This window comes from Gouania willdenowi, unplaced genomic scaffold (genome assembly GCF_900634775.1).
Source record: "Gouania willdenowi unplaced genomic scaffold, fGouWil2.1 scaffold_423_arrow_ctg1, whole genome shotgun sequence".
In the NCBI taxonomy this organism is placed as follows: domain Eukaryota; kingdom Metazoa; phylum Chordata; class Actinopteri; order Blenniiformes; family Gobiesocidae; genus Gouania; species Gouania willdenowi.
In genome coordinates this window covers 1-23007 of record NW_021145184.1, presented here as the reverse complement: position 1 = coordinate 23007, position 23007 = coordinate 1, and the positions used below count along the sequence as shown (strand labels likewise).

At 38.2% G+C, this 23007-nt stretch overlaps 2 protein-coding genes across 6 annotated transcripts in view; one reads left to right on the top strand and one right to left on the bottom strand.

Moving 5' to 3' along the window:
- The window catches only part of LOC114460315 (cilia- and flagella-associated protein 44-like), a 38549-nt gene extending 16250 nt beyond the window's left edge, over positions 1-22299 (bottom strand). The window contains exons 1-10 of one of the 5 annotated variants that reach the window (XM_028442244.1): positions 22155-22299; positions 20282-20376; positions 19956-20159; positions 19251-19274; positions 19068-19178; positions 18815-18967; positions 18505-18717; positions 18057-18199; positions 16951-17230; positions 15985-16040 (exon numbers count right to left, since the gene is read on the bottom strand). In XM_028442244.1, the coding sequence (XP_028298045.1) occupies positions 15985-16040; positions 16951-17230; positions 18057-18199; positions 18505-18717; positions 18815-18967; positions 19068-19178; positions 19251-19274; positions 19956-20159; positions 20282-20376; positions 22155-22176 (1301 nt within the window). In that variant the 5' untranslated portion in view covers positions 22177-22299. Of the gene's footprint in view, positions 1-15984; positions 16041-16950; positions 17231-18056; positions 18200-18504; positions 18718-18814; positions 18968-19067; positions 19179-19250; positions 19275-19955; positions 20160-20281; positions 20377-22150 lie in introns of all 5 variants that reach the window. The other 4 variants (XM_028442247.1, XM_028442245.1, XM_028442243.1 and 1 more) reach the window with 4 other exon arrangements.
- On the top strand, positions 11109-13542 carry LOC114460318 (lymphoid enhancer-binding factor 1-like). The gene is made up of 7 exons (XM_028442249.1): positions 11109-11233; positions 11686-11809; positions 12551-12616; positions 12691-12839; positions 12977-13121; positions 13204-13311; positions 13402-13542. The coding sequence occupies exons 2-7, from the start codon at positions 11699-11701 to the stop codon at positions 13453-13455; spliced, it is 633 nt and encodes a 210-aa protein (XP_028298050.1). The 5' UTR covers positions 11109-11233; positions 11686-11698; the 3' UTR covers positions 13456-13542.
- Positions 22300-23007: the final 708 nt, after the last annotated feature.

Sequence of the window (23007 nt, the reverse complement as noted above, 5' to 3'; positions counted from 1 at the left end):
AACCTAACCTAAATTGTGTTTCTGTGAATCAAACAGATGAACAACCCAATAAACAAATAATATATGCATACGCATATACAATCTCGGTATGATGTGAACTCAGATCATGCTTTCAGGCGAGTTTTACTTTTTTTTATCTTTGTTTTTATTTTGTTTAAACGTGGAATCAGATTTCTCCCTTTGGCTTGGCTTTAATGCTTTCATTTGACGAGTGTCAGCTTTTGAGAAAGGGAGAGAAAGACAGAGAGCCAAACACACACACACGTCGCTGCTGTGTTTTTCTTTTTTTTTGGACGTGTGACCACACACACACACACACGTACAGAGAGAAAGGGAGAGAGAGAGAGCACACACACAGGCACGCGCACGGGCGCACGCACACGCACAGCCACACCCATCCCAAGAGAGAGAGGTGGCGCCCCTCACTGGCCAGTTTAGTGCACTACACACTTGTGACACAACATTGTGATTTCTCACTTCTCCCCTGCCGATAGAATAGTGCCATTACACAGACACTATTTTTATTTTTATTTTAAATTTTATTTTGATTTCATGTTTGATGGGCAACACACACACACACACACAGATGAATACAGTATTTCATTTTATTTTATTTTAATATTACTGTTACCATCATTATCATTTTTTATTATTTAAATTGTTAGTTTCTGTTGGCTTTGTGGTTGTCCCCTGAAGAAACGACATCTTCAATGAAAGAATGAAATCACCTTCAACTCTTACGCTAATGGAATGTCAACATCATTCAAAGGACCAAGCATCAGAAGGAAATGGACAATCAAAGGTGTGTGACCTTTCAGGACTCAAGGACTCAACTCCCATTCAGCAAAGCAATGCTGAAATAACTCGCTCAGTCCCAAGTCAACTCTTCATCGTCTATGAATGGGCCGCATGCCAATGCCCCATCATCAAAGACTGAGAACCTGTGGGCGTCGGAGTGGACACTCCCCCACCAATGAGTTGCGAGTTAAACGCCACGACTACTGCCTGAATGATGGGCAGCAACTGCAGACTGGTCACACGTCTGATGGAATATCTTCACCAAAAAAAGACACTGTTTCAAAAGCCACAAGGATACCAAGCAACAAGAAGTCCACCACAGCCTTTGGTGGTAGTGCTAAATCACTTTAGCCTTGAACTTTGGCATGGAGGGGGACAACTAGCAAATAGCCAACAAGCTTCTCCTTCGCACAATACTAACCCCTCTATCTTCTGACTGTTCACTAGATTATTTTGTTTTCATTTATTCTCTCACACGCAGACAGACCAGACATACAGTCACACACCCACATTCATAACTATGAGAAACACAGGACCACCAGAACTTCACACAGAACCCTTCTGTTTGCCACATGAGATCAAGTGTGCCCATCATTTATCTTTGCTTTTATTCATTATGTTGCTCATTTATTTACACTGCTTTGGCCTTTATGAGAAAACAACAAACAAAGGGGAAGAAAATAGTGTTACTGATAAGGTTGTTTTTGTTTGCTTTTCTTTCATTTATTCTCTTGATTGAGGGGAGGCCCCCCACAATGCAAGATATGGTTACATCCGCTGAAGAAAGAGCCCTCTGTTGCCTCAGCTTTTGGAGCTGAAGTTTTAATTTTTATTGGCCATGATTTTTTTGAGCTCACACGTTTTTCTCCTTTGTTATTTCTGAACGATTCTTCTTTTTCTCTTTTGTTTTTACTCAATTTCAGGAAAATTGAGACAGAGATTGAGGACTGCAGCCTCAACAAGTTTAAAATTTGACATTTTTTTGACCGATACCCTCGTAAACAATCTGTACCTTACCCTTTTTGAAGCTGCTTGCGACAGACAGCCTAGTTCAACATTCATTGTTTTCATTTTGCGCGCCTCCCCCTTAACCGCGTCGGACTGTCTGGCCGGCCCAAAGCCACTCGACAGCAGGGGGGGGTACCAAATTTTTCCTGAGAAAAGAAAAAAAAAAAAAAAAAAAAAAAATGTCCCAATAGTTGCTATGAGTACATAGGCAATTACTTTTCAAACAAGAAGTCCTGGTTTAATGTGCAGAAAAAGGATAAACCTTGCTAGGGAAAGCGCTCTTTGGGGGATAGCGGTCCACCTGATTTGATACATGCTTGGTAACCAAATACCGTTCTGAACAAATTTCTACATTCCCTTAGAGTGAGGGTTATTAGAGGTTGCGTGCTCCGTTCAATCTTAGAGGTGCCCAATAAAGTCCTGACAGTCTGCGTTGGTGTTTATAGTTCTCCCCAGTGATAGCCGGAGGTTGAGAGTGTGTTCATAGTTCTCCCCAGCGGTAGCCGGAGGTTGAGAGGGTGTTCATAGTTCTCCCCAGCTGTAGCCGGAGGTCGAGAGTTGTTGTTGTGTCCATAGTTCTCCCCAGCTTTAGCCGGAGGTCGTTGTTGAGCTTTAGCCGGAGGTTGAGAGATCCCCCCCCATAGTTCTCCCCAGCTTTAGTTGTTGAGCTTTAGCCGGAGGTTGAGAGTTCTCCCCAGCTTTATCTTTTACAAAGCCGGAGGTCGAGAGTTGTTGAGTTTGTTGAGTTAGACACGGCCGTGCGATTCCTGCCTGATCAGCAGATGAGCAGACTGTCGGTACCACACGGGCAATAATCTAAGTGTAGACTCCGCAAAGGCGGAAGTAAAAAGGAGCGTACCTCTTAGTAATCAGATGATACCAGTGAAAAGCAATTAATTAACACTAAAAGGTTGCCAAGCATGGGGGGGGCAATAAGAGCTCATTGACCCCGAGAGACGAGGTGGACTGGCTATCGCCATTGGTGGGTTAGATGAGACCTATATTCCACTTAGACACTGCAGCAAAACCTTGTGAATGCATGGACGTGAAAATTGAGGCATGAACGTGTGCGGTGCATGAGTGACTGAATGATGACACGTTACGTATGCCTGAGAGAACCGCGTTGTGAGTGCGAATGTGCCGTGGACGTGTCATTGAGTGATTGACCGATGAATGGCTGTTTGACTACACATGTTCCTCTGTTTCACCTTCCTTTCCTCCTGGGTTTTGATGCACTAGATCTTCTCCCTGTTTTTGCCAATTACATAGTGGGGTGTTCAGAAAACACTGCTGCTTGTTAAAAGAACTATGGTTTTAGGCCTTGGGCCTTCTAAAAAGTTTACCAGGTTTTAAAGGGTTTTTTCTGGGTGTTTAAAAACACCAAACGACATTTTTTATATATGATACCACTTTCAGTGGAATGACTGGCTTTGACCTTGACTGACCTTACATGTTCAGTGTCCATGTTTTTTGTTGTTATATGTGTATACTCGTTGTGGTGTGCACTTGTCTACGTCTTCGTCTTAGTTGTTGTTATTATGTAGCTTTTTCCAAAATACAGGTCGCTGTAAGGAGACGAATCAGATCCAACTAAAGAAAAGAGATATTTTAAATTATCCAGTTAAGTCTTAATGGTTTCCTCTCTTTCTGTTTCTGAGTGTTTCCTAACAGAATGCCACCGCCTTCTCGACTCCGATCCTTCCTCTTCGCCGCCATGCCTGGTCACTGCTTCTTATGATGAAGGATGAGAATTAAAGGGAAGTATTGTCCATAACTGTAACTGGGAAACAAAGGGGAAATAGATTGAAATAGACACGTGACATTATGACATATTGTGCATGTTCTAACATAATATCTATTCCAGAGACTACAGAGACTTCCAATCCCACTGCGAAAGTGGGGACAGATCTTCAAATTTCCAAAAGGAGCGTACAGTTGACCCTGGCTTTGACCTTTATGGCTGAGGAGGAGGAGGTCGAGGAGGTTGGAGGGCACAAAGGCAGGCGGACACAAGAGAGAGGAAAACGGAGACACATCCAAAATGATCAGATAAGTGATTTTCCAATGATATTTATCATATGGTTTTAAGAATCCAAATGTATTCTTATGTAAAAAAGGGAAGGGAGCGGGCCAACGTCCCTCTGGTTTTTTTATTTATATTTTATCATAGGAAAATATACATCAAACCCTCCAACTATTTTCTTCTTGTTCCACCAGCACTTAGCGTGCAAGACCATAAAACACCTTCACTGGGTTTAGACACTTTTAAGGGAAAAATTAAGTGTTCTCAACATTGGGTTGGTGGCCCAATCTGGGTCGCCTGAGATTTAAAAAAGGGTCCTCCTGAAATTCTTGATAATTGATTGAAATAAGAGATAGTTTAAAGTTGAGTAACTTCCAAGCATTTAAGGAAGCTCTCCAAACCGTGCTGGGGCTCGTCACCCCTACGAATGGGATAAATACAGAGAGCAAAAGACAATATGATTGTTCGACTCAACTTAACTTTAATTCTGTCTAACCTTAAAGGGCCAATAATCTTGCTAAACTCTGGTTCAGACACAGAATAGTTGACACTTTTGCCACCAATTGACCTTCAAAATTAAGTAAATTACATCTCAAATAATAATTATGAGGGAAATGAATGAAATAAATGAACTGAAAAATTCAGCTCTATAAAAGAATTAGGCTATGTAATTAGGTGTGGAGTGTTAACATTATTCAGAATAAATAAAGGATAGAATAAGATTTCTCCTTCACAAATAAGAGATAGCAAAGAAAATAAACAAACAATTAAAATAAATAAATAACATTATTTATTTATTTGGTTAAACTCAGTTAGCTTTCTCACATCTCCATGTCTCTCAATTGTATGTATTCATCTTGAGAAGACATGTAATCACACTCCACACTTCTCCGTCTGACTTGCATGTCCTTCTCCGTCCAACTTGCATGTCCTTGTAAACAGTGGTTCTCAAATTGCTTCTCACCAGGTAAGTAGATGTACCACAGATAATCACTGCAACTCCAGCTGTGCTTCTTCTTACTCCAGGAAAAGAAAATTGAATTAATACTTCCTGCTTTTCTTTCAAGCCTCATATTTTCCCACTCGCGTGCGAATGGGCTACAGAGCTAGCATGGCGAAAAGCTCACTAACCCACACCTAACCATTGTGTGATTGTGCAGCAGCACCTTTTAGGATCTGAAAAGCTCTCAGATCCTGACCTCTGACCTGTCTCTGCCTTCCTGGCCATACTAACTATTCATTTAGTTAGTTAACTAAACCTAACACCCCTAAACTTTTATTCTATTCTATTTCATTTCATTTCATTTCATTTCATTTCGTTTTATTTTATTTTATTTTATTTTGGGTGAGTGTTTTTCCCCCCCACCCCTTTTTTTTTCTGTCCAGGTACCAGGTACCAGCTAAAGCCTCAGTAGTGGGATCGCGCATGTGTTCAGGTACCAGCCAATCCCAAGAGTTCTGTTTTGGTGTTTTTCCCCCTCTTCTGTTCAGGTACTAGCCGATACCAAGAGAGGTTGCCAGGTGTGTGGAGACTACCCTTCCTCAGACAACAACCAATCATCTACAACGCCGACCGAAATGAACGACCCACACGGCAGTGAAGGTCGCAGAGCGGGCAACATGGATCCAAGATGATTGCCGACACCAGCTGATGCTGAGACGGAGGCTGACCGAACAATGAAGGGGGAACCGACAAGGCCACTGAGACACACACAAGAAAACGCTCTAGAACAAGGGCCTAGCTTTGTTTATAAGCCACACCAAATGCTCATAGCTAGGTTGAGGGAGGACAACCTCACACCTAGCTGCAGGAATACAGTCATAAACCCTTCTGCTACGATTGAGGAAAATACTCAAGGTTCTTCACTCATGATGCCACCAATCAAGTGCAGTGATTCTAACCATGGCTATTGGTGACCCCAGTTACCACTGAACTCAGCCGATGAAGACGAGTGATGCCCTTGATGCAAATGATGATTTTTGCTTATCTAGATGTAATAAAGGATGATTTTTGATGATTCATGCCATTGATAATAATGATGAAGTTTTTTTTTAAGGTTTATTTCCACATTTTTCTTGAAGAATATATCCAATGTATGACAATAACGATGCTAATGGTTAACCCTGACAGACAGCAAAGGTGGAATATAATAATTTTGTTTCTTGATTTGGTCGTTGATGCGACCAAAAGTGGGGAATGTTATGGTCAATTATTATATTCATCATCATATCGTCAAATGTATGTTCATGTGTACAATTTGTCATGTTTTAATACATGACGACTCCATTACTCATTACACTTTTGAACAGCTGAATCATGATTAAACAGTACAGAGCGTACTCAGTGCAGCACAGTCTCTGCCAAGGCCAGAATCTCTGCTCACATGCAGACATACACTGATAAAGACTGGAGCCAAACCTTCTCATAACATCTTCATCATCCTCCAACATTTCCACTATGGGCATCTGACTCCCTCCCTTTTGTCTCTCACTGTTGGGACCTTTTCTTATCTGTATAAAAAGCTTAAGCTTTGAAACTGTTGGAGCGGGGGCGCGGCACTTCCTTCGGACGTCCGCTAATTTTGTTTCACTTTGTTCCATCTTGTACCTTTTTACTTAGCAATAGAATAAACTTTTTTATATAAAATCATCAATGCTTCTCCTGGATTCCATCATTCAACCAGAGCAATGAATCATGTCACTAAATGAGGTCAACCGTAAATTCTGCCGTAACAATATATATATATATATACTGTATATAGTGAAAGCCTATTTTATTATTTTATTAAAATTTTATAGTAGTGCACAAATGTAGCTATTTTATAACATTTAATCTTTTCATGTGTACATGAGAGAGAGAGAGAGAGAGAGAGAGACAGCCTGAAGCCATACATTTTCCTCTTCTTTTTCAGAACGAGTGGAGCATCCCCATACAGCACAGCAAACTGCATGACAAGTTATGAATGTTTCTGACTTTGTTAGACATTTATTTAATGAATTTATCTTGGTACATAAGTGAATAGTAAGAAACAATCTAATGTCTATTTTTATATATGTATGAACATAATAAAAACGTTGTATACATCCTGTACACAATACATATTAACACATTTTTTAAACCGAATTAATGTTGTCCTTAACTATGTCAAAAAAGCAGGTAAGCTGTTTACACAATTTTCATTAATACAAATTTACGTTAGGAAAAAAAAACAACAAACATATATTGTATATACACATACATATGGCGGTGTACTGTATAAATATTGTCAATCAATGCAGTTATTGATGACAAATGACCGAAAATCCCAGTTATGTCACGAGGAATCAATGGATTCGAATGGCCCGCCACTAATTTCCGGGAACAAATTCTGTCTTCCGTGAATCACGTGACGGTCGAGCATTTTGGACTTCCCTTGTCGCAACTCTGGTGGAACAGTTGTGTCTTTAATGTAACTCAGCCCTACTTCCTCCTCACCGCCGGAGGATCCACCGATTTTTTCTCCTTCTGATTCCAGGACGCAGGGAGGCGCCATGGCGTCAGGCCTGTCCAGTGTTGCTGTGCTGGTTTTTTGCGTTATTTATTTCCCCTCTATAACCAGTAAGTGTAATCTGTTATTCAGACATTTCCACATTTCTCTGTGACTAACTGCGAGTGGACTGAGCTCCGTGGCGGAGGTCATGTTGAGACACCACACGCTCAGGGCGATGCCAGTGACGTCATTTGCGGTAAACCGAAAGTGTCATAGTCAAAAACACCAGACTTTTAGGATTTAGGCCAGCATTATTACAAACTGACTCTCTCTATTAGGATGCAGTAATTGTAAAAACATTGCTAATGTACATTTTCGAGCGAAAGTGTTACAAAGAATATTTTCGTTTTGTATTTTTGACCGATACTTTGTTTTGTGACCTAAGTTTGGCTGTTTGAGTGAATAATACACAGCTTTTATGCTAAACTGTCTTGACGAATTTTAAACACTAGTTTGATTTTTCATAAACTAAACCAAACATCATCATTTTAGGTGATTAAATACAAAATGGTTCGCCAAAAAAACCAAACAAAAACTTGTGAAATCTCTGCAATTATGAACCTGGATGTGTAATAAACACTCAAAAACAAACTTGACATTAAAATTATCAACCTATGATCCCCAAGTTTTTTTTAGTTTTTTTTTTTTTTAACCTTTTTACTGTATTTCAACAGAAATCAATAGGGCTGGGAATCTTTAGGTACCTCACGATTCAATTACGATTATATAGACTATCGATGCATCTAGATACACTGTTTTCACAGCATTTCTTTGTTGAAAGTGTCTAAAGGTACGTTAACGTAGCCATAGCCCCCAGGACTATTGATACATTTCCGGAACTTTTCTACATAACGTGGGTTCGAGTCCCACGTTTGACAAAATATTTTTGACGAATTGCTGTTTTAAAAACAAATCAAAAACATCACAGGTAACAGTGACACATTGAGCTCTTTACCTTTTATTAAACCAGCTGTAAACTGCTCAGTTAGAACTGCGTGGGCTGTTCTAAATAATATATATATAATAAAAATAAATGAAAACTCAACATAAAGCATAGAGTTGATTGTTATAAAAACAATAATAGTATTAATAATAGGAAGTCATACTCAATGCTATATACAATATATACAAAGTTAACCATTGTTTATATAAAATAAATCCAGTGTGTGATCTGTGATGAGCTCCTGTTCTCTGCACTTTATTACATTTGTTGTCCGAAGCAGGGCTTTCATTACATTCTTCACCCAAATTATGGACGCCTTGCCTGAAGCTGAGAACCGGTAACCACAAAATCCAGGGACCATAAATGTCCCCCCTGTTCCTAATGTCGTCCACATGCAGGATGCACAATATGTATGTCTTGTGACTGACTCGTGACCATGCTTTTACACTGTGTATTTGTGATTTGTTCTCTCAGAAGGAAGGAAAAGGTGACAGACAAGCCGTATGTTAAAAAGCCTCTCAACACTTTCATGCACTTCCTAAAAAAGAACAGGGCATCTGCGGAGGCGGAGTTGGGCACGAGGACGAGTGCTGTGGTGAATAAACACCTCGGTCAACGGGTAAGTTAATTTGTTCTTCCAGGAATCATCTGTGATCTTTAAACTCTGGTCCTAAGTGTGTGTGACTGATGCTTTTCTACAGTGGAAATTGTTGTCACCAGAACAAAGAGAAGTATATGTTGAAGAGGCCAGAGTGGATTCTCTCCTGCACTTATTTGCGAACCCCAACTGGAGTAATAAAATCAACTATGTAAGTCCACATACATGTTGACACAGCAACCTTAAAGATGACGGTGAAAGTGTTTTATCAGCTGACGAAAAGTTTTATGTTTGATTTTAGAGACACAAGAAAAAAACGAGTGTCGCCCAAAGTTCGTGAGGAGAAAAAGAAATAATCACCCCAGCATCCATCAGACAGGAATCAGAAAACATGGACACCACTCAACAACCCTACATTAATCACCATCAGCGGCACCAACAGCACCTACTGGACTTTCTCTCTCTTCTATTGTAAATCACACGTTTTGTAAATAAAATGTCAAATTAAATATTTAAGTTTTTTATTTAAAAATACAAACGTGAACTCACAGACACACACCACCTGTTTCTACACATGTCTAACTACCCCTTTTTAAGTTAAGTATTTAAGCAAATAATACGTCCACCATCACTAACCACTAAAGGTGAAAGTAACAGATTTACAAATACTCACGTTACTGGAATTGAGTTGCTTTTATGGTACATGTACTTTTTAAATGATTAACAGACATTGTGAAACTACAAAAAATGAAATGACCAGACAACAATCAAATGCATCACATCATAGCCGACCAACCAGATTAAACGTAATGCACTGTGCCAAAACAGCATTAGATGAAGGTATTTAGTAATTAAGTTCCAAATGTGCAAGATTAGGTTTCTTCCTTTTTAAATTTATACATGAGATGTTTACTGTATGCAAGGGAACCGTGGTAAGATTTATCACCAAAAATAAACGTGGGGATGAAAGTAACAAGTAACCTTTACTGTAATATTTAATTAAGCTTATTTTTAATTATACTTGATTTTTTAATTATGTATGACTTACATGTACTTGTACTTGTACAATTTCGATCAGTACTTCTATTTGAGTAGGATATATCAGTACTCTTTACTCCTCTGCTTACTTAAATAAAATGTATAACAGAGTGATTTATCACCTTCAAATAACAGGCCACACACACACACAAGAGCCAAACTGAGGAAATCAACTTGAAAACCAACAAATAAAAGTATGGAGCTATTTTTAGTTGAGATAATACAGAATATCACAACAGGGACACTGAACATAAGGAATATTCACACTGTTAAAACAGTCTACAGGAGTTTTACTAGTTACAACACAAAACCCAACAAATTAAAGAAAAAGTGCAGTTTCTATCAAATTCTAAATAAATCAAAAAGTGATACTTCAAGTAAAAACCCTTCTATGCATTCGTCTATGCCGGGATACCACATCCCACAATGCAATGCGCCAAACTTTTCCAACAATGTCAATAAACCAAATGTTTACAGTGGACATCAAAACAAAGTTTCGAGCAACAGTTTCAACCTTTTCCATCTTTTTTTGCTGATCATTGGTTTATTGATCTGTGAGGCCACAGCTATACCTCTGTTTTAGATACTTTTGTCACTTACAGAGATGTCTTGTTTGCCACAGCTCATCGGCTTTATTCATCAACAGCTAACGACTCATTTGATTAACATCATTCAGCACGTACATGTTATTGTAGCTGAATGGAAGCCAAACATAAGTAAGTCATTAAAATGTGCCGAGGATGATTAAAATATCTGCACAAGTTAAGTCATTTTTTTTTAAACAATTTGAGGCCATTTTGGCTTATTTTTACCCTTTTTCTGCAGCTACGTCAAACTTTCCATATTTTAACCTTTTATCACTTTTTCTTGACATATTTTTGCTCCTTTTAATGCATTTTTGCGAAATTACTCCCATTTCTGCCACTTCCCCATCACATTGAAATGCCTTTTCTGCACTGATAAACCCTTTTTTTAATTATATTTGATATATTTTAGGGTAGGCACTGTACGTAGATGACCTGAGACTATTGAGTCACTTGTAACAGATCGTTATAGAAACCAAGTGTTCCATTTTTCTGTGCTCCATAGCAACCTGCACAAACAAACCAACTTGCCTTTGAAGTGCAGCTGACTTTCATCTCCAGCATAGAAAACCTTCATTCTTCAGTTATTTCAACAGAAATGAATCTCCCTTAATAGTCTCCATTGCTATTTGATTTTGAGAAAACTTTGTGTTTTATCTGCACCAAAAGTTTGCAAAACAGCTTTCAGACGACTTTTTCAAACAACTCAAAGTAAGAGAATTTAATGTGAGATTATGCTTCCAAACTTAATGTGACAGTGGCCTGCTTCTAATAGTTTCTACATAAACATCTTAGAAATGATCAATACAGAGAAATGCAATGTAACCATTATTGATATCATTGAGATGTCTTTCATGAGCAGCTGTTTAGCAGTCAACCATTTTATTATTGAACCTTGGTTAGTGTGTGAATTATTACACTGCAATAGATCCCAGTTAGTGTGTGTCAATGTTTCTGTTTGTATCATGTTTACTGTAAAGAAACTAAATATGAGCCAAATAAGAACACACTGCAGAGTTAGAGGCAGCATGTCACTGTTAGACATAATGGAACAGATACATTGAATAGTTTAGTTTAAGTTTAGTTGAAGGTCTCTGCAAGGTGTTGTTGCTGTGCATGAGCCTCAGCAGCTGATTTATTTCCTTTGCTTTGTTTCACATCAGCCCAAATATCAAGATGAAGTGGAATAAAGAGGACTGGAATCGTCTCCATTCTGAGGGTTCAGATGTGGTTAACAACCCCCCAAGTCAATCTTCTCCTGATGTTCAAAAGCCAGTTTCTAATGACGTAAGACATCACGATACACAAATTATGCTCTATATTCCTGTGTCATTGTTTTATCAGTGAATTTATATTGGTAGAAGTTAAAGGTATAAGAAAATGGTGAACTCACAATATGAAATGAAATATGATAAAGGGCTCACAATAACTAATACTCACAATAAAATATCAAAAATGAAAAAAACAAACAAAAAACAAATAGATTTGTTGAAAAACAGAAGTTCCAAGGACAGTTTGGTCGGTCGCTGTTTCATCCCGACACGCAACCGACGGAGCATCTATCATGTAAACACTGCGTCTGAGTTACTAACAGTGCTTGTTTGTGATGCAAGATGGTGCCAAAACATCACATGATCTTGTTCTCTGCCAATAGTAAAAATCAATTGTAATAGTGGGTTTTTAACACATTGAGGGCAGTCACTCCGACATTTTACAACAAAATACGACAAATTGAAATACTTTGACAAAAATGTTGAGAGTTGTACCAGGATCAATCAACAACACTACTTAGTACCAAAATACATATGTATTCAGCAGAAAAAGTGCTTTTGGGGTGAGGTACTCTTTAAAGATGAGGCTTTGGTTCAATAGTTCTTTCTCTAACTTTGGATGATTGATGCCAATATTGTGGTTCTCTGCATGATTCATGTAAAATGCTTGTAAATATCACTGATCTAATGCTTACATTACCCTGTTACTAATACATGATGTCACTGATCTGCTCACTGATCCTCTTTCCTCCCTCAGATCCTGGAGGACATTTTTGATTTTGATTTTTTTGAAGAGCAAGAACGGCAGGAGTGTATTGAGGAGGTAAAAATCTTGACCCTTTCTGTTCTTCTGTAGAATTATCTACTTAATAATGTGACTGTGCCCAACACTTTCAGGACCAAACAGCCGTAATTTGTGGCCATTACGTGGTCCAACAGAATCATCTTGCCACAGTCCTTCATGATCACGCTTATGCTACCAAAAAACTTCAGGGCCAGACACACTTCACCCAAATTATGGACGCCTTGCCTGAAGCTGAGTACCGGTAAGCACAAAATCCAGGGACCATAAATGTCCCCCCTGTTCCTAATGTCGTCCACATGCAGGATGCACAATAAGTATGTCTTGTGACTGACTCGTGACCATGCTTTTACACTGTGTATTTGTGATTTGTTCTCTCAGAAGGAAGGAAAAGGTGACAGAAAAGCCGTATGTTAAAAAGCCCCTCAACGCTTTCATGCACTTCCTAAAAAAGAACAGGGCATCTGCGGAGGCGGAGTTGGGCACGAGGACGAGTGCTGTGGTGAATAAACACCTCGGTCAACGGGTAAGTTAATTTGTTCTTCCAGGAATCATCTGTGATCTTTAAACTCTGGTCCTAAGTGTGTGTGACTGATGCTTTTCTACAGTGGAAATTGTTGTCACCAGAACAAAGAGAAGTATATGTTGAAGAGGCCAGAGTGGATTCTCTCCTGCACTTATTTGCGAACCCCGACTGGAGTAATAAAATCAACTATGTAAGTCCACATACATGTTGACACAGCAACCTTAAAGATGACGGTGAAAGTGTTTTATCAGCTGACGAAAAGTTTTATGTTTGATTTTAGAGACACAAGAAAAAACGAGTGTCGCCCAAAGTTCGTGAGGAGAAAAAGAAATAATCACCCCAGCATCCATCAGACAGGAATCAGAAAACATGGACACCACTCAACAACCCTACATTAATCACCATCAGCGGCACCAACAGCACCTACTGGACTTTCTCTCTCTTCTATTGTAAATCACACGTTTTGTAAATAAAATGTCAAATTAAATATTTAAGTTTTTTATTTAAAAATACAAACGTGAACTCACAGACACACACCACCTGTTTCTACACATGTCTAACTACCCCTTTTTAAGTTAAGTATTTAAGCAAATAATACGTCCACCATCACTAACCACTAAAGGTGAAAGTAACAGATTTACAAATACTCACGTTACTGGAATTGAGTTGCTTTTATGGTACATGTACTTTTTAAGTGATTAACAGACATTGTGAAACTACAAAAAATGAAATGACCAGACAACAATCAAATGCATCACATCATAGCCGACCAACCAGATTAAACGTAATGCACTGTGCCAAAACAGCATTAGATGAAGGTATTTAGTAATTAAGTTCCAAATGTGCAAGATTAGGTTTCTTCCTTTTTAAATTTATACATGAGATGTTTACTGTATGCAAGGGAACCGTGGTAAGATTTATCACCAAAAATAAACGTGGGGATGAAAGTAACAAGTAACCTTTACTGTAAAATTTAATTAAGCTTGTTTTTAATTATACTTGATTTTTTAATTATGTATGACTTACATGTACTTGTACAATTTCGATCAGTACTTCTATTTGAGTAGGATATATCAGTACTCTTTACTCCTCTGCTTACTTAAATAAAATGTATAACAGAGTGATTTATCACCTTCAAATAACAGGCCACACACACACAAGAGCCAAACTGAGGAAATCAACTTGAAAACCAACAAATAAAAGTATGGAGCTATTTTTAGTTGAGATAATACAGAATATCACAACAGGGACACTGAACATAAGGAATAGTCACACTGTTAAAACAGTCTATAGGAGTTTTACTAGTTACAACACAAAACCCAACAAATTAAAGAAAAAGTGCAGTTTCTATCAAATTCTAAATAAATCAAAAAGTGATACTTCAAATCAAGTAAAAACCCTTCTATGCATTCGTCTATGCCGGGATACCACATCCCACAATGCAATGGGCCAAACTTTTCCAACAATGTCAATAAACCAAATGTTTACAGTGGACGTCAAAACAAAGTTTCGAGCAACAGTTTCAACCTTTTCCATCTTTTTTGCTGATCATTGGTTTATCGATCTGTGAGGCCACAGCTATACCTCTGTTTTAGATACTTTTGTCACTTACAGAGATGTCTTGTTTGCCACAGCTCATCGGCTTTATTCATCAACAGCTAACGACTCATTTGATTAACATCATTCAGCACGTACATGTTATTGTAGCTGAATGGAAGCCAAACATAAGTAAGTCATTAAAATATCTGCACAAGTTAAGTCATTTTTTTTAAACATTTTGAGGCCATTTTTCTGCAGCTACGTCAAACTTTCCATATTTTAACCTTTTTTTATCACTTTTTCTTGACACATTTTTGCTCCTTTTAATGCATTTTTGCAACATTACTCCCATTTCTGCCACTTCCCCATCACATTGAAATGCCTTTTCTGCACTGATAAACCCTTTCCACCACTTTTACACTTAATGTCACATATGTTGACCCATTATTGTTACTGTTAACCTCTTTTCACCATATTTCATGCTTATTTTTGCCAATTTATCCACATTCACGCCAGTTTAAATTGTTCTCACATTTCTGCCAATTTTAGACCAATATTGTCTAAAAAAAAAAAAAAAACATAGCTGACCGGACCAGCCCACCAAGGCGATGCCTACCCATGTATATTAGGGCTGGTACATCACGATATGATACTGTCATTGCCCACGGTAACAATTATATCACGATACAGCGATATCATACATTATGATATCTGTCACTGAAGAAATTCAGAATTTATTGACTGCACTGAATCCATTTCACAGGAAATACAAAACATTGTATGAATGACAGACAAGTAAAAAAGTGTATACTGCACAGTGTCTCTTCTTAACACACACACGCACACGTGCAAGTGCAGGCGCACACACACACAAATCACCACCACTGCACTAAGAAATGTTAAACGCTAAATAAACAGTTTTTTTTTTGCACCCGCACATATACCCCTTTATAACACTGCAGATGTGTGTCATGATATCTATCTTGTTGGGAGAGTATGGAGGCTATATTAAATATTTGTTTATGTTTCTTTAATGGTGTTTCACGATGTTGAATTTGTTAGATGGCTAAATGCTTCTTCATGTGGATCTTGTTGGGTTTTTTTCCTTCTTATTATAAATTTTATATTTTGATAAACGCATTGAGATGACTTTGTTGGAAATGGCTTTATACAAATAAAGTTGAATTGAATTGAATTGACACTTGCCAGCAGAAACATATGAAATTGTCTTTGGTGGTCTCGATTTGCAACCCCCTGCCTACCCAACCCTACTGGTCACGGCATGTCACTGCAAAACATTTAGCTGAACAGTCTAAACACTGACCTGTAGGCTGCTGGGTCCTTAATGTCCAGAACCAGTGACTTGCTCTCTAGACCCACCTGTTAATTTAAATATCATGTAAGTGTCAACACATTTTAATTATGTTGGTTACATGAACATCAAGACTTTGCAAATGTTAACAGGTGAATTATAGAAACTCTCTGTGGTGACAATGTACAAAGTCTAAATAGTTGAGATAAAAAAAAAAAAAGTCAGATATTTTGATGCACCGTAGGCTCAGTTTTGAATGTATCAAAAATCTGTGTGGATCAGTCTGAAGATGAGCTGTAGCAAGTTTAGACTTCATAATTTGCAATTGATTTAAAAGTAAAAACATTTCTTCAGTGCCATTTTGGTGAAAGTCGCAAATTTGTTGCACATATTGTTGATTTGTTGTGAATTTTCAACATTTTTACCTTTAGAGACTTGCTGTAGCACCACCTTTAGGACTATTGGCCTGATGTTGCAGCTGAGGCAATCTGACATGGGACTAGACCTTTGTGGAAAACATTGGTGATTGTTCGAGCACAGGAAGCATGATTTGCTTCAAGGAAGAAAAATAACATGCAGGATACAATAGGTTTTCACAAACTTAGGCTGCCGGCACCTAAAAACCTACTTGGTCATTTAATTTATTTGATTCATTATTGAATCAACTAGAACGCATATGATCAATAAAAATGAGGAGAAATATTGTATATAAATAATCCATAAAAATGATGTGTATGCCTGCATGCACATGTGCACATCATCTGAAAGGGTAGAAAAAAAACTTGTTCTAGGTAAACATTGCGGTGCGTCATTTGTTGTCCTTCCAATTGTTATTCTTGTTACCAACATCATTTTTCTTTGTATTGTTAACAAAAACATGCTGTGGCAGGTGTTTCAAGTACCATATCCATCAAAAATACATAAGGCTTATTAATATGACCATTGCCATGCAGAATGCTAATTGAAAGGTATACTGACACTTGGTGAAGGAATCATGGCAGCCTTTCTCTGCAGGCTGCTCTGTAGCTCCTCTGGTGGACGCCTTGTAAAGGAAAATATGTTCCCGTCATCTCCAGCAGTTAAAACAAAGAGGTCGTCATGGCTGCAGCGGATGTGGTGCAGTTGTCCATTCTGATTATCATGGAGGCTGAGAACCCAGTAAGATTGCATGGAGGTGAGGCTGAGGTCACCTGGTTGCAGAGGGTAAACTCTGATGGAACCTGAATGCATGCCACAGAGCAGCAGCTCTCTGCTGGAGCTGTAAAACACCAGGAAGGACAAGTCAGGTATAAAGTGGAATTTTGAGGTATACTGGTAAACAACCTTCAATCGCACACACAATTAATCATCTGTCAAATCAGGGTTTTAACAAAGCTGCCTGATGTTTTAACTGTCAGAGGGGATTTTAAAAAGATACACATACTCATCTAATCAGTTAAAATGTCTATGAAGTTTCTCTTAACATGATTCTGATGTTGAGTGTAAATAAAAGTGGGACGATATTTCATGCGACAAGATAACACGGTATTAAAACGTCACAAAGTGTTACATTGAGTGGTATCTCTTGGGGGAGTCAGATTAAAAAATAAATCCACACGATCTCCTATACACCAGATTGTTATGATTAGTTTTTATTCTTCATTGAGTTAAAAAGTTCATACCCCGAGTATGTAAGTATTTTCAGGGTTAATTAAAGTGATATAAATCCATTATTATTTTATAGTTATTAGTCCAACTGCATTTTCATTGCCTTTTTTTCCTTTCAAAAAATATGGTATTGCATCGTTATAGTGAGCCCATTATCATCCATTGTATCGTATCCTGAACTCAGTGTATCATCCCGCTCCTAATAGTAAATTAAAGTCCAGTGTTAATATACAGGAAAGGGCTGGACTTGTGTCCAAAAACTCTGAACGATTTAATACAATAAGCTATAAAATCTTGTTTTGTCATCCATCTGAAGTTAAACAAGATCCTCTAACATATTGACAGATATTTGAACATGGACATCATTTTCAGCCTTTCAGCTCTGCAAACTGAATTTAAAATGAAAGAGTCAACTTGTTAGTTTGATCTCCGTCTACCTGAAGGTGATTGAGCAAATTGGGTCATTGTCTGCATTGTGGATTGGTAGAAAGTGAAAAGGTTCATCCTTTTGCTTTTCTGGTTCCTCGTCTTGATTCTCTGAGAACTTACAATGATACAAATAACCTGAGTCAAAGCCACCCTGTGCGACAAAGAAAAGAACAAAAAGATTCAGTGTCATAATAAAACTCCTCAATAATACTCATCGGTTATATTGGCTCATAAAAATGATATTATAACCATAATCATTTATAATAATTAACTCAAAAATCTGCCATTCTTTGTTGTGTTTAAACAGAAACAGTTAGCTAGTAGCAACAAAAAATGTACAGTACAGTGGTCTATGGAATATAGACCACAATAGAGAAGGGTGTTAGACATTCCTGAATATTTTTCATCAAATTTGATTCTTTGAGTCATTCCATAAAAATATGTGTCTATGAGTACCATGGAAAGCCAGAAATGGTCTGGCTCTGAATAGAAACCACAATAGAGAGGACTTGGAGGATCTGGAATGTAGATTGGTGGTAACTCTTCCTCCTTTTCTTCCTCTTCTTCTCCGTCTTCTTCTTGTTTAGCATCAAGCAAGGTTAAAAGCTTTTTTGCCTTTTTCTTCTTCTCCTCTTTTAAAGCTTGAAGTCTTAAAATGTCTTCCTGTCTCTGTAAAAGCAGCAACGCACATGACACAACTCATCTTCATTCAAAGGAGTTTTTGGTATTTTTAAAAACCTTTAAACAATGTCTTTGGGCTTCAGACCTTGATTCTAGATTTGATACTCTGGAACCTGAATGGCCTCCTGTGCAGCTCAGGCAGCAGGAAGGTTTTAAGTGGCTCCTGATCCTTGGGATTGGGACAATTCACTTCAACCACATGCCCACTCCAACACAGAATGAGCAGTCTGTTATTGCTCTGTGTTAAGATAATGAAGATAAAATCGATTGAATAGTTGTTTTTTCAGCAGACACAATCTTTGCAGCACTATATGGTGAGGATGTTGAATAAGACTTACATGGGATGCAGGAGACCACTCAAGTGCCTGCACTGGGCTGGGAACATGGATAAAGCCGATAGGAAGGTACTTTTCCCCAACAGAAAAGAAGAACACTGTTCCGTCTGCGCTCTGAGTAGTTACAAAAAAAGACTTAAGGTTACAAATGTTTTATTTATTCATTACTCGACTATTTAAACTCACCAAGCTACACTTGCTGAAATTGCACTGGAAAATAAAGAGGTTACAATGTTTACAATATAGTTTGTTATTGTTGTGTCATAGTGGTTTAAGTTCTTGTTAAAGACAGTTCACCTGTATAACAGTCATAATCAGAGGAACAAAAATCTGACATCTACGTTCATTATTTGAGACTCGGATTATATAAATTAAATATAGTACATGTTTTCAGACTTGGAGAACAAGGGATAAATCCACAAGGATAGGCAGTGTAGTGATATAATCAAAGGGCCGTGTATTCTAATGTTTAGCAATGTCACAAAGTTATGTTTTAATCTATTTTAGATATGCTTTCAGAGTAGTAAGATGTCTAAAGGTAGGATTGTTTACATCAGTGGTTCCCAAACTGGAGGATGTCATGAATGAATTAATTCATTTTATTGCATAATTGTGACCATTACCAGCCCTCTCTAAGGAAGGATAAGAAACACTTCATTAAAGGGAGAATATAAAAACAGAGGGCAGTGTTACACCTAAGTGAGGAGAAAGGGAAGAGGGAGTCAGCGTAGGAAAATGGTTCGGGGTGGGGAAGAACTGAGAACTGTCAGTTTTATTGTTGGACTTAAACTCATGATGTAACACCTGCTTATTTTTCATTATATCATATCATATACAGTATCATATCTACAGCAATATTCAATAAAACTGCACAACTAAACCTCTTCTTACCCCTGTAGCCAGGATCTCCCCATTACGCTCATAAGCCAGTGCAGTTACAGATTCACTGTGAGGTTTAAAGGCCTGTTTGAGGCGCAGTTTGCCATCTTCTTCACAGCTGCTTCTGGATACCGCATACAAACTCTGAGGTCTGTATAGCTCCAATAAACGAACGACTCCATCCTCAAAGCCAAGCAGACCACTGCTCGCTTTCACCTAACAGTTGAAACCAGAAAAGTATTGATGATGTCTAAGTTGTCAAGCTGGTTTTACTGTGAAAGGTGAATAAATAAAACTGAAATGTTTAAAAATGCAAATTTAGATGTCAGCAAATATACCCATGGTGGAGCCCAGCTGATGGTAGTCCCACTTTGGTTGAAGCAACTGGTGGTCAATTGTTTTTTTGCCAAGAAGTCAAAAACTTTGACTGAGCCTGAGAAGAGAAGCAGGATAGTGTTGAACCTATACAAGCAAAAAACTCAACTTCTATAACTTCTAATATCTAATACTAATGACTTAAAAATATCATCAAACTCAATCTAAACACTGAGGGCTGGTTTCACCTACTGAGGTTTCAATAAAACCTGAACTCAAATAATCTAATTATATTAATCATCACTAATCTAGTGTCTTCTTAAAGCAGAACCAAGTAACCTTTTCACCTTAATAAAACCTTCTCGTAGTTCCTGTGAGGGTAATACAAGTGTTTATGGGGTGATTGGGGGGTCTTTCATCTCTCCCTGCTGTCTCTGGCCAGAAAACCACACTTGCAACTTTCCCTGCCTCCGACCCGGTGGCAAGACGTACTGCTTTACGACAGCCCAGTACAAACTAATGCTAGATTATGACCAGTCCCGTGGCTGCACACGGTTGTCTACAAATTCACTTTTCTCAAACTTAAATCATGGTGGAGGCTGTCAAAAAAAGGCAGAGAAGATCTTTGTCTGAGCAATCACACACACTGTCGTCGCGGCAACAGGCACGCACACACACTCGCACGCCAGCCCTCCATCAGGCAGCACACACACAAATATTCATCCATCTATCCATCCATTTTCAGAGCCGCTTTGTCAGCACACAAACAAACACACCACACACATTGCCACACTCCCTTCCGTGTTACTCCCATTCATTTATTTTACTTGTCTCTCTTCCTCATACTGTTGACATGGTCACATGGGACTATGTGTGAAAGCACCCATAGTGTCACTGTTGTATTAGGATTTTTCAGTGATCGATTGCTACCGTCTTGGGAGAGAAAAGCATGTAGCTGTGGCGTGGGGCAGGCGGCGGGGGGTGCAGCGTTTTTACGACAGTGGCATAACCAAAAGGAACCTTTAGGGGCAGCGCTAACTGCATGCTACTTAGTTCTGCTTTAAGACTTTATTCAAAATCTGGATGCTTCTTTGTTTGTCTAGTTCCAGACAACATAATACAGTTTTAGACTAATGAAATCATGGACTGGTCCGATCATGTTTTGATTAAGATTGTGCACATTATGCAAAAGGTGATTGTAAATGTGGAAATGATCGGAAAGGGGTTAAACATTTAGTTATACATTTCATCAGTTAACATATGTTTGTGTGGAACAGGAGTTTGACCTTTAATTTGGAATTGAGGGAAAAAGAGAGAAAAAACAGCAAATATGTAAAGACATCTAGACAATAGTTCAAGACTTTAGAATTGTACGTATTTGTGTTCATATAACACTTCTAATGACACTCAAAGTGCTTTACAGAAACCATAATTAATTCACACCAGTCATAAAGGTGGTGGTAAGCTACATTGTAGCCACAGCTGCCCTGGGGCAAACCACGCCTATTCATGCACAATTCTTACCCATTCATACGAGGCCATGTGTGAAAAGTGCCTTGCCCAAGGACACATAAGCAATGACAGGGATAGAGCGGGATTTTCCCCCGAAATTAAATCGAAGGAGAAAGTCTGAGCAATATCTGCAACGATAATGCTAAACCAATAGTCGGAGCACAGACACGTTGATTAAACACCAGTTTTTACAATTTTTGTATAATTCTGTATAACCGGCCTCTGGCCAGGTTTAGTATAATTCTTTTTCGAGACCTGGATTATAGTAAAACTTCAAAAAAGGAGATTATGTTAAGGAGATTATAAGAATCTGAGACTATTCCATACTAATCCAAGGAAGAAAGCATTTCTCTAAATGTCAAGTGTGTGTGTGTGCGTACTCACGGTCAGGAGCTGTCGTGGCCATGAGGTGTGATGTTTTACAAACATCCAGACCGTGGATTGACCCGGCATGGAAAGTAAACAGGCACTCTGGATCTGGAGTCTGCACATACAGATGTAACCACAGCCTTTGTTTCACTGTTTAGGACCCACCATCACTTCTTAATAGCAAGCCACAACACAAATGGAGTCATATTTTACTTCTCAAATTCATTTAAATAACATGTTTTGTTTGAACCTGTGATCATAAAATCACAGGCAGGTTTAAACAAAGATAAGGGGCCAGCCTAAACCCTGAAAAATATAAGGTGGTCAATGTATTTGGCCCTATAGTGTGTCTCTGGCTGCCATTTGTATATGCAAGCTGAAAACTAGGGGAAAAATGTGGAGTAAAAAATACATTACAAAATTACCTTTTCATTTGAAAACCTATTTACTAATTAGTGAAAAGCAATGTTAGTTAGCGGGAGAAAAGTACTAAATTGTTGCCATGTGGTGATGCCTAAATAGACTGTACTCTAAGAAAAAGTTAGTAGTAATACCCTTCAAAATAAAAGCAATGGACTTTCACCCACAGGCAAATAGCCTACTTAGGACCTTTTACCTATTTATCCCTTTTTCTCATTATATATTTAATCGTTTTTTAGTCATCTATCATTAAATATAATTCTAAGGACTGAAACTAAACTAAACTAACTCAAAATGTAATGTAAAAATGGTACAATGCTGTTACGCCTGAAAGGCTCTACGACAGACTTCTGTGACCCACCCCAACAGTTGAGACACCAAAGCCAATAATTGTCGGAAATAAAAAAATAAAACAAACATGTAAATGATCTGAAAATCAATTCAGGGA

Coding starts and splice junctions, on each gene's coding strand:
- LOC114460318 (XM_028442249.1), top strand. CDS start 11,699: ATGAAGTGGAATAAAGAGGACTGGAATCGTCTCCATTCTGAGGGTTCA. Junction 12,840..12,976: donor TTGCCTGAAGCTGAGTACCG/GTAAGCACAAAA, acceptor TTGTTCTCTCAG/AAGGAAGGAAAAGGTGACAG. Junction 13,312..13,401: donor GGAGTAATAAAATCAACTAT/GTAAGTCCACAT, acceptor GTTTGATTTTAG/AGACACAAGAAAAAACGAGT.